This window comes from Micromesistius poutassou (genome assembly GCF_964030765.1).
Source record: "Micromesistius poutassou genome assembly, chromosome: 12".
In the NCBI taxonomy this organism is placed as follows: Eukaryota; Metazoa; Chordata; class Actinopteri; order Gadiformes; family Gadidae; genus Micromesistius; species Micromesistius poutassou.
In genome coordinates, this window is record NC_140282.1 from 18,733,578 (window position 1) to 18,745,770 (window position 12,193).

At 45.5% G+C, this 12,193-nt stretch overlaps 1 protein-coding gene across 1 annotated transcript in view; it reads left to right on the forward strand.

Annotated features, from left to right (window-relative positions):
* The window catches only part of dagla (diacylglycerol lipase, alpha), a 40,077-nt gene extending 28,162 nt beyond the window's left edge, over positions 1–11,915 (forward strand). Inside the window, exons 13-20 of the mRNA XM_084475998.1 lie at positions 33–113; positions 276–418; positions 1,486–1,554; positions 2,092–2,164; positions 3,000–3,211; positions 3,858–3,984; positions 7,299–7,465; positions 8,228–11,915. Of these exons, the coding sequence (XP_084332124.1) occupies positions 33–113; positions 276–418; positions 1,486–1,554; positions 2,092–2,164; positions 3,000–3,211; positions 3,858–3,984; positions 7,299–7,465; positions 8,228–9,398 (2,043 nt within the window). The 3' untranslated portion in view covers positions 9,399–11,915. The remainder of the gene's footprint in view (positions 1–32; positions 114–275; positions 419–1,485; positions 1,555–2,091; positions 2,165–2,999; positions 3,212–3,857; positions 3,985–7,298; positions 7,466–8,227) is intronic.
* Positions 11,916–12,193: the final 278 nt, after the last annotated feature.

Here is a 12,193-nt window from a genome sequence, read left to right on the forward strand (position 1 = left end):
ACATCTCGTTTTTTTAATTGTCCTTCTCCCAGGGGATGGTTTATTCAGCCGAATACATTAAGAAGAAGTTGGAGCAGGAAATGATCCTGTCACAAGCCTTTGGGAGAGACTTGGTAAATGACTGTTCTTCTATTCTGGACCTCCTATTACGCTGTCTGTTAAAGCTATAGTAGGCAATTAGTTTCGGAAGCATTTTGGGTTGTATTTGCTGAAATTCTCTCTCGTGTGTGTGTGTGTGTGTCTTTGTGCGTGTGTGTGTCTTTGTGCGTGTGCAGGGTAAGGGCACCATGCACTACGGACTGGTGATAGTGGGACATTCTCTCGGTGCGGGCACCGCTGCTATCCTGTCCTTCCTGTTGCGGCCTCAGTACCCCTCCCTCCAGTGCTACTCCTACTCTCCGCCTGGCGGCCTTCTCAGGTTGGTTAGTTAGTTAGTTAGTTAGTTAGTTAGTTAGTTACTTTGTTACTTTGAGGCCAACCAGAGATTCAAGGCACACTTGAATCTCTGTGGTTTGTTTGTAAAGGGACATATACAGACACATTTGTCTGATGCATAGCATTTTTCGTATTTGTAGTTTTCGCTGATTTACAATGCCCCTCCCTAGATCATTTTTTCTCACCACAATCCTTTTGTAAGTTTAATATATGAAAATAAAATATAAATAGACATGTGAGAGAGCAGGGGAGTTCATGCATGAGGCGAATACGTCTTCATGGACAACAAGTTACCCTCAGATGCAAATGTTGACACTGTTCAATTCTAAAAAAAGGAACCAGAAGAAGTCAGAAGCCTTGTCTTGGCTTTCGTTGAAGAGCATATTGTGCTCGCAAGCTGCCATCCTAAACAGTCCATCTTTTGTGTTGGGTGTCACATACTGGTGTCTATTTTAGTTGAGTTTATTATCGTGGTGTTCTGCCGAGTTCTGGGCCTGAATTCACCGTCACCGTGCACACTTCACACCACTAGGGAGGACATTTCAACAGACTCGGACACATGTCGTCACTAGTTGTGTTAAAGCCTCAGATTTGACACAGGGGTGAACTCAAGTCGGAAGGGCGTGAGGGAAATATGACCTGGTGCTTCTGTAAAGCGTTGAGATGAGAGCGTTTTATTGATCCTGATGGGACATTATCCTGACGTCCAACATTGTCCATCTCTTTACATACAACTCCTAAAGGCAAAACTTTACAATAGGCGTACATTAATTAAGCATGAAATAACATAAGTTAATACAGTAATACGCATTATTTCTAGCATGGGGGTCGTGGGTTATGGTTAGGAGTGACCCTATCGAATGTATAAATTGATACCTTAGTTAACATGAACAACATGAGTGAAAAAGAAAATTATTAGAAATAATTACTAGATTGTTTGTCAAGCATTAACTGTTAGTTAATGCTCATTTACTGCATTAACTCATGTTAATGAATGGTTAATACCCTTATTGTATTGGTAACTCTCTTACTGACCATCCCTTTCCGCAGTGAGGATGCCATGGAGTACTCTAAAGACTTTGTGACGTCTGTGGTGCTGGGGAAGGACCTGGTCCCAAGGTAAGCCCTCTTCTTGACGAGGCGATACCGTAAGTCCTGAAATGAAATCGCCATTTTGAGTTGTAGTATTGTAGAATCCTAAATCAATGTAAAACATACCATAACCTCAGGTCAATGAAAACATTGTCACGTTTCAAACACAGCAACGTCGTGTTTCAAACACAACAATGTCCTATGATGACAAATATAGCTCAGTCTACCAGCCCCACCCACCCAGTGGACCGTAGCAGACGTTGCTCATCTATCCGTCACACATCTAGGTGGACACGCCCACTTGTGATGTCGTAAGAGCCAGATTTTCAAAACGGCTTGTAACGGCTTATATCACACTCACGCCTGGCGGCACGTCACGGGACCTTTAACGCATAATTAGTAACAGACAAAGACCAAAGAAATACTAACGGCACAATAACAAACATTCCAATGCACCTGTGCTTCCAAAATGGAGGCGTTCTTTTCGATGTGATGTTGGGATTAACAGTCCCATTTGGGTTTTATGAGCCAGGGCCCCCCCCGTAACCTTTTCTCTTCCTCAAGGATTGGCCTCTCACAGCTGGAGGGGTTCCGGCGCCACCTGTTGGAAGTCTTACAGAAAAGTAACAAGCCTAAGGTGACTTCAGTTATCATATCAGGCTCTATGTCCACATCATTTGATAGATGGTCAACATAGCCCAGCCGGTCAGTGTGGATTTGAGTGTATGATTAGTGCATGATTCGCCTTTTATTTTTATTCCTCTTCGTATTTGTTTTTGGACCAATCGCGCTGGCGTCGGGGATGTGTACATACAAACACAAAATTTGCAAGCACTACTTAACCGTCTTCAGGTTTTGGAAGACAAGCTAAAACACCAGCTTATATAAAGGGCCCTCAAATCAATACTGTGTAGACTGGCCACTGTGTAAACGTTGTTTGTTCTTCGGTAGACTACCTCTGCGATAAAACCGAGAACGAGGCGTAACCCTGCCTGGGTCTGTGTTCCACTCTAGGCTCTGTGCCATCTCTTCCAAGAAGTGCTGCCTGATCTCCAGCATAGTTGGACCACTGAATCCTAGATTAGTGCAGGATATATAGCGCTCCTCGTAGTAGCCAAGTACCCCCGTTCAGCCCGGACGCAGTGGTACTTGAACTTTAAATCACATGTGAGTCGCGTGATAAAGCTTACCACAGTACTCCTGGAGGTGTGCATGGCGGGTTTGTAGAATGCTGTGTTATTATGCAATAGAATACTGCGTCATTTCTAGATCTTTCTAGGTCAGCTCGTGTGAATACGATACTGTGCGTGTGTGTGTGTGTGTGTTTGTATAAATATATGCATGTGTATATAAATATTTGTGTACATGTATTTATGAAAAATGAAGCAAACCGAGACACAGGACATGAATCATCCAGCCAGATGCCCCCCCCCCCCTTCTAAATGCCCGTCTGTCTATGTGTCTCCTGTCAGTGGAGGATAATTGCGGGCGGCACCAAATGCATTCCTAAGTCTGAGCTTCCTGTGGAGGAGGATGTGGTCCAAGTCCAACCCGCCGCCGCCCCCCCGAACAGCCGCCTCTGGCTCCACCCCAGTGACCTCAGCATCGCCCTGTCGGCCTCCACGCCTCTGTACCCCCCGGGCAGGATCATCCACGTGGTGCACAACCACCCTCCAGAGACCTGGTGAGACCACGCCGGAAGATGGGTTAGGGTTAGGGTTGGGGGGGGGGGGGGTGGTTGAATTTAGGGCTGCTCGATTATGGAAAAAATCATAATCACGATTATTTTGGTCAATATTGAAATCTCGATTATTCGAATGATTATTTTTGAGTTTGAAGACGTGATGCATTTATTCATCATTTCTCTCCAAAAAAAAACACTTTGTAAATGAGAACTTCGAAATTTCCCCTTAAAAATATACACAGAATGGTCAAATAGAAAATAAAGTCCAGATATGAATCCAACTGTTCTGCAATTTCTATAAAAAAAAATTTTTTTTTTTTTTTTTAATCGTTTCAACTCGATTATATTAGTTTGGTGATCGTTTCACTCTGAAATCCAAATCGCGATCAAAATTCTATTAATCGCCCAGCCCTAGTTGAATTGGGTGTTCGTTTGTGTATGGACTTTAGTGTGAAGATTGTACATTAAGCCAGATCCTTTAGTACACATGGCCAGGGTTTAGCACGGTTTACCTTGGTTTACACGGCCACCGTTAATTAAATAACGTTGTTTATCCCGTGCTGTAGAACAACAACAGTGATCGTTAAATGTTGTACCCGTTTCATGTAACCATATATCTTTCCTTCCTTCCCCCCCCCCCCCCCAGCTTTGGCCAGGAGGAGCCCACCTACTCAGCCCTGTGGGGGAACAACAAGGCCTTTGACGAGGTCATCATCTCCCCGGCCATGCTCAACGAGCACATGCCTCACATGGTGATGGAGGGCCTGAACAAGGTAGGACAGACCTCCTCCCTCCTCCCTCCACCTCCTCCACCTCCTCCACCTCCTCCTCCTCCTCCTCCTCCTCCTCCTCCCTCCTCCTCCTTTTTGTTCCTTTCTTTAAACTGCGAGACGGTGCAAAACCAACTGCTTGGTTTTGTAACGAAGAACAACTTATTCTTAAGTCTATGCATTCCTGACGCCAAGTTGCACTTCACCACGGAGACCGTTCTTCATTAGATCCGGAGAAGCGGGAAGCTTTGTCTACGCCGTTCAGTGTTGGTGATGAGTGTGTTGGGTGTGGGACAGGAAATCTTCTCTTCGTGTCACTTCTTTCTGTGTTTGTGACGGCGTGTGACTGCTTCTGATCACATTGTTTCCCTAGTACGGTGTTGGGGTGGTTAGGGTTAGCGAATTAACGTTGTGTTGTGTTGAACTCACATTTGTAAACCTGTTTTGCTGATTCACTTCTTCTGTGGTTTTACTTCTGGTTTAATAATGTAGAACAATAATACATTGGAACGTTTTAAGATGGGTAAGTGCTTGTTATGTTGTCACATTTTAGATTCAATTCATAATTCAAACAATGGAAAGAAACGGCCATTAAGCTCACAGGAAGACACGGAAGATGTGTGTTAAACGATTCTGTGGTTCTTCTCTTCCGTCTGTGCTGATTGGTATGAGAGCTGTCATTCGGGAGACCGCATCGGTTGGCTCTGGGTAAAAACGGCACATAAGCTTTTGTTTGAACTCCTAACCAGCCCCTCTTCCTTTCTAACGGCGCCAGTAGTGAGGCATGGAGGCTGATCCGCACTGCTGGCCTTCTTTTGGTTTTCTTGGTTCTCTGCAAGTATGAGTCACTGGCAGAGCATCTCTCCAGATAAGGCGCTGTATTGATTTGTTGTGTGTGTGTGTTGGCATGTGATGGAATTTGCACTTGAGGTTGCACAGAGGTGATTCTTATTCAAGTGCGAACGCTGCAGTGTTTGAGAGTCTGGTGTGTCATCCTCCATAGAGGGGTGTGTGTGTGTGTGTGTGTGTGTGTGTGTGTGTGTGTGTGTGTGTGTGTGTGTGTGTGTGTGTGTGTGTGTGTGTGTGTGTGTGTGTGTGTGTGTGTGTGTGTGTGTGTGTGTGTGTGTGAGACCCCCGCATATGAAATGTTCCTGTTCACCATGTCTCTAATTAGGGTGTGCTTGTGCCAAGGTCCTTGTTTGATGAGTCCAATATTCCTGCAGGTACTGGAGACGCATTGCCCTGCCCCGTCCGAGCGGGCAGACTCTGAACCGTTGGAAGTGGAGGTCAAACAACCGAGCAGCACGCACGTCGTGCTCCCAGAGTTGAACTCTGACCTCCGTCTCGACAGCACCCCTAACCCTCAAACAGAAAAAAAAGCGGCGAGCGATCCCCCTCTCTCGGAGTCTGACGCTCCTCCTCCTCCTTTAACCGTCACCGTCGCTCCCCTCTCGACACATAACCCCGGCCCTGTCGCCGGCGACACCGACTCGTCTGACGCCCTGTCGCTCTCGATCAGCCCGTCAAACGCTCCTTTAGGAACGCCCTCGGGCCCGCAGCTCGCACACACGCCACAGACAGACACACCTCGGTATCCCAGGTGCATAGAGGTGGAGTCCTCTATTTGATTGTGCACCGTGTTCCTGTTAATGTCCGTGATTAAACCCTGTGCCCTTTTTGACGGCCCGGGTATTTCACTTACCACACCCTGAAACAGCTCTTACCGACTGTCCCAATGGGCTCAGGATTCTGTGTACATTTGTGTAAAAAAAAAACACATGTACCCATCTCGGCGTGCTTCCCTTGGGGGTGTTTACATCGCTCTGTCATTGCCTGATTCTATTTTCCTCCTTTTTCAAAGCTCATTATCGCCCTGAGATGTTACAGAGGGTCATTATTCCTCAGTGTCTTGATCCTCAGATGCAGCGTGGTCACACGTGGGCTTAGCCTTGCTCAGTTCGCGTCTGTGACATTAGCAAAGCAACAATGCACACACAAGCCTTATTTGAGACGTTCGTTCTAAACAGTGCCACGTTGGGAATTTTATTTGTGAAATAAGCTAATCTATGGACATAATTTTATGTACAGTATATGCTAGGGTCTATCTTTGGGATGTTGTTGAGAAGCAGAGCCGTACATTTTATCGCCATATGCTTCCAAGCTTTCTATGAGCTGATTCGTGCGGTCTTATGAAATTTCATTTTAATGTTTCTTTTATTATTTTGGATGTGGATGAGTTAGATCTTCAAAGTGTTTAGTGCTGTCAGTCACTGACGGCCTTGGCAGTGGGAGCTCATGTTGCTCCCACTCCCAACGGGATTTTAATGTGTTTGATGACCTCGTTATGCAATGTTTACCGCCATCTCATCCGCGTATACCTTCTACTTATGACTAGAAGCATACCTGTTGAAAGCCATATTAACTTTATTATGCCTCTCGCTATATATAGGTGTTTAATATATATAAATGTATATCCATATATATATATATATTTCCATGACACCATTAATATGACATGCATGTTGCCATTGTGCCATTATGTCATGTTCAAGTTGTTGCATTTTACTTTGTCTGTTTTTTTTTATATGTCTGTCATGTTTACCCATCCCATTTTGTGTTTACATTTGTTATCCATTCATTAAAAATAACCTCATGTATCTAACTCTGTGTCTATGTGCTGGCTGCTGTGATCATAACCATAACAGAACATACTATATATGTATTATAGTATAGGAGATTGCATCGTACTAAATCCATGAGCATATCCATCATGTCATCACATTACGATCAACTTGACTGAAACTAATTACGAAAAGCAGCTATTGCTAACTAAGGCATCGTGTCTAGTGTTTCATCGTGCATTAACATCATCCTTAACAGTAACCGCATGAATGATGTAAACAAATGAGTCTCACGGTCGTCACCTAGTTGTTGTCTTTTCATTCCTTTTGAAGATCTATTTAATTGCTAGATATTAATGACAAACAATGTAACCAATGAATTCAGCTACATTCTTCTGATTGCTGACTTGACCGTTTTCAACAAAATAATTGAATAGCCACATATTGTTGTGTTGATCCCTGGGGTTTAGTGCACCAGAGGCGGTGAACTAAAGTCAGAACTGTATCAGTTACACACGTAACTGGTCTTCAGCATTAGGTTATATCAGACAGATAAAAACAACTATCGCTCATAGACGCAAGGTTAATATTCAAACTATTGTTGACAACTTGATCGCCCCTGTTGGTTACCCCCCGTGTGTATGTGCGTGCGTGTGCGTGCGTGCGTGTGCATGCATGCATGTTTGTGTCGAACAGGTGCTGGAGAATTACAACAAAGGAAAGACGGCTTTGCTGTCGGCAGCCAAAATCATGGTTAGCCCCACGGAAGTGGACTTGAACGCGGAGACCATCTTCATGGGAGCCTCGACAACTTCACACCAACCCACGCCGATCACCCAGCACCGGCGCAACAGCAGCGTTCGGTTAGTACGCGGTCTGTCCGGACGCACAGAACTGTATAATTTAACCCACAAAGATAACACAGCTTAGAACTAAAATGTGACACAGTCCTATGTGTATATATTGATTTTTGCATCGCTCCGGGATATGGCTTGGTCTATTTATTTATTTTTAAATACTCACTCTCAATATTCCCGTTCACTTGGAAGAATGGGATTCTATCTTGGGTTTTCATTTGTCACAATCTGTTCACGTTTGGATGTTTCATTCTTTTTAAAGCCTAAAAGAGTTGTCACGGTAAGCAAATTAACCAGACCATTAACTTTTCTATCTATGTCAATTTTTCCCTTGCATGCATGCACGCCGAACGCACGAATGAACGCACGCTGTCCCGCTATAGAACTCTTGTAACGTATGGTCGTATCCAATTCCCTTCCGGACCGCCCTGGTTCAGCACTGTCAAATCTAGACCTCGTAGTATAATTATAGTTAATACTATCACCTCTAGACGGTTCTCTGTGACCAGCATTAGAACCCCCTCTTTCCCTCAGTTGACCTTGTTTTCCCCCTCATGTTGTCCCTTTAGGGCTAGCAACCTTTTCTATGTTGTATTCAACAAGTTGGATATCCAGTTCCCAGTGCTTCACAATTCCCACCTGATTCCCACTTCTTGTGTCTTTTAAACCTCCCTTTCATCCCTCGGTTTCCCCCCCCCCCCCCCGTTCCCCATCTCCCTCTCCTCCTCCACCCTTCCTTCCCTCCCCCCTCATCCTCTCCACCTCTAGCTCCTGTGCCCACTCTGAGCTCTCCCTGGAGGGCTTTTCCGAGTGCCCCCCGCCGCCGCCGCCGCCCGTGGTGCTGCGGGGGGCCCGCGAGCGCCTCGCCGTGGAGCTCCGGGGGGGCGGCAAGGCCCCGCTGGCCGTCATGGAGAGCCTGTCGGACGCCGAGTCCGTGTACAGCCTGGACTCGCGGCGCTCCTCCGCCGCGCTGCGGGGCTCGCCCATGCTGAGCGGCCTCCCCTTCCCCCTGGACGCCCCCATCCCCGAGGAGAACCCGTCCCTCAGCTCGCGCACCGAGCTGCTGGGGGCCGACTGCCTGTGCCCCGGCACGCCGGAGCACCTGGGTGGGGAGTCGGGGCCCTACTTCGCCTCCTTGGACTCCATAGCCGGCCCCGAGTACGGCGAGCGACTCTCCCCCGGCGCGGCGGCGCGCTACGGCGGGAACCACGCCCTGGCTCTGCGAGGAGGAGGAGGAGGAGGAGGAGGTCAGGGCGCGACTCAGGCTTCTTCTTCTTCTTCTTCTCCGCCGCCTCCTCCTCCTGCTCCTCTCGATGCGGGGTTCGACGACGGCTGCACCGTGATGCCCGCCGTGTACAGTCCCAGAAGCACTCCCCCCCGTCGGCCGAGTCCTCGGGCCGGCTGCGGGTCGGCGGACTCCTTGGACGGGGAGGACTGGGCCACGGAGAACGGCCGGTCGGGTGTCGAGGCAGAGCTGGTGGCGGCCTCCTCCTCCTCCTCCGCTCCCAATACGCAACAACTGTCCAACGGGAACCCCAGCCGGGCGGTGCTGGAGTTCGCCCAGTATCTAGACTCCCTGTTCAGGTTGGACTGCAGCAGCTCCCCGCCGCTGGAGCTGTCCGACGGGGAGTCCGAGTCGGGCCGCGGCTCCTACCTGGAGCAAGAGGAAGGTCTGGGCGAAGGACAGTCCATAGACGACAAGCGGCTGCTGGCCAGAGCCATAGTGGAGCCCAACTTGGTTCCCAAGCCCCCGCGCACTTTTGCCGGATCCGCGGACCCTTCCTCTGGCATCTCCCTGTCTCCTTCCTTCCCCCTTTCTTCGTCCGGGGAGCTCAACGACCTGTCCCCCGGCGAGGGGGCAACCCTGGCCACAAACTCTCTACGAACGTCCCCTCCTGGCCACTACCCCGAGGAGAACACTGTATCATCCATGGTGTGACGAACCGCCTAAACTCCTGCCCTAACTTTATATGAGAGCATCCATCCGATATTCAAAAAAGCATATCACAGAACATGCATGCGATGGAATGCAGTCTGCCATACAGTCGTGTATCAAGAGACACAATAACGGTAACAATATTGACTGATCTATAAACTCTTTTCATTTTTTTCCAGGTGTCTTTTTTGAATGCTATGTTGAGCATTTTTCACACTTTTGCAACAGTAATTGTAAAGAACAAAATTACATTCTGCATGCCAGAGAACAGTGCTGCTTTTTGGGTAAATTATTGTAGCTTTTCATTGCCATTCCAATACAATACTATCTCACTCCATAAAGTGAGCATTCCATAAGCATGATATCCATTCAAGAGCAAGACATAACTCAGCTGAATTGACAACTGTGCAGGGATTTAAACAATTTAAACAATGACAACAACAACATCAACAACCAGACACTGTAGAAGAGGTTAGAATAGGCACACTGTTGTAGTTTATATACCGTGTACTTTTCTGGACCCTTAGCAACCTGGCTCTACAGCCAGGCACTTACTTTTATTTTAATCGAGAATGTGAAACGCAAGAGAAAATGATGATCAAACAAAGGGAGGATGATAGAAAATACGCCTCAGGTTTATCGGGAATCGTCTTGTGGGACAAAAAAGAAGTGTTCTTTATTGATGAAAATACATGTGTCTTAAAATATTGATATATGAGATATTGAAAGATGTTATTCAGATCTTTTGAATCTTTTAGTTTGCCATTTGTGGTGCATGATGTTCTTTTTGAAAAGTGTTACTAAGCCACTTAACAATTCACATTTGGATCATCTCGCACATCTCCAAATGCTTTATTTGCCCCTTTGCCAAAAAATAATGCAATGTATTGCCAAATGTATTTATGAGATGTAATATTGTGTATGAATGTGAATATTGTTCAAGTTAGATTAGACGGAATTCAAGCTGAGCCCACAGGAGAGGAGGATGTATACCACGCGTAACCTGCCTCTTCACCGGCCCATTGTTTTCTCTTGTGCCCATCGTGTGATGTAGCCGCCCCACAGGAAAGGAATATCCTGACCTTGTCTCACTGCCATGGCTCTAATTCCAGAGACTGGAACCCCATCCTGTATCTCCAGTTCTCATCAGCTAATACCACATTTGTTGTTGTTGTTGTTTTTTGATGCAGTAGTATTTTTTTTTAAGTATGTTTTGATGGGTCCCCACTGGTGATCAGAGAGGCAGGTGAACTCGCTCAAGTCGGTTCTACCTATCAGGTCAAAGTCACGGCACTATTGGTAAACGACCTGCCTGTCTAAAACGCAAACTGTATGAGGGACTTACAAAGAAGAAGCTGGTTCACCAGGCGTTCACCTGTGAGTGAAGCATCCTGGGAGATGTAGTGTGGTGGTGGAGGTTGTGTGGAGAGTGATATTTCTTGTCAAGGTGCTAGCTCTTGACGCATTTACTTCCCTTTAAAAATGGTTAAACCCAAGCGACCTTGGGTGTCTGACCGGAGAACACATATTGTAGGTCCACTCCATGGCATACGATCTTCCATATCATTTAAATGATTGGTTCGCAGTTTGCATTATTTATTATCATGAATGTCATCATCTTTATTGCTGTTAGATGGAATATTATACTTATTATTACTTTTTTGCAACAGGTTGGATTTATCTTCTGTAAGTGTTATTTCAGGGAGTTATGGGGATTTTTTTTGTACGATTTACACAGGAATAAAAAAACGATCAATGTGGATTTTTATTTTGTTCGGTTCCAATTGAAAAGTATGAGACGTTTCAATGCATGGCCATGTTATTATTTGTTATTTCAAGTCAAGGTGGTGACTATACTCTATAATTGAAGCCACCTCACAGTGAGCTATATGTTATATTCAGTTATACACACCACCAAAGCAGTATCAGGTAGTTGCTCTGTTAGGAACTGGATTGTGTGGGACGACGAAGCAGCCATGTTCTTGCCAGTTTACGGACACCAAATGTATCCATTGTGTCAGTTCCAGTAATCACAAGATGTCACTTTTGTACAATAGCTTTGCTTTCTGGAGTCACAAGCCAAGCATTACTGAATGAAAACCCTACTGTATAGTACATCTTCACAAAGACATGCACAGCACTGTCTATTTTTGTGTAACTATTTATGCAGATGTCTACTTAAAAAAAGAAATTCCAAATATAATAACGTAGGAAATCACTGTATTAAGAGGATGAGATATATTATAATCTTTATCAATACTGACATATATAAAGTTTATAGAAAAAATAATATATTTAGAAAGAACTGTAACAGATTCTAACTATTGGCAGAATTTAATAGATTAGGAAATTGGTCTGTATTTAAAGTATTCAGAATAATTCAACTCTGTCTTGTCCATGTTTACCTGGTTTGCTCCCCTTTCCTCCTTCCCCAGAATCAGAATGTTTCTAATCTTTCCCTTCCCTCCCTACCCCAGAATCAGAATGTATCTAATCCCTCCCTACCCTTACCCCAGAATCAGAATGTTTCTAATCCTTCCCTTTCACTGCCCTGCCTGTAACGGAATAAAGCAAAACCAACTACCAAGAATCATTTGTCTCTACTGTTGTCATGTTTGTGTTTCAATGTTCATTTCAACATTTTTTGTAAAAGATAAATAATTGCATTTTACATAAGTAACTTAAGGTTAAGTGCTTGGTTAATTTTTTGTTAGAATTTGCACAACCAGATTGGTTGTGGTCTTAATCCATAGCAAGGCAGCACACATAAAGGCTTGTTTTAAAGAGTATTTTTTGAT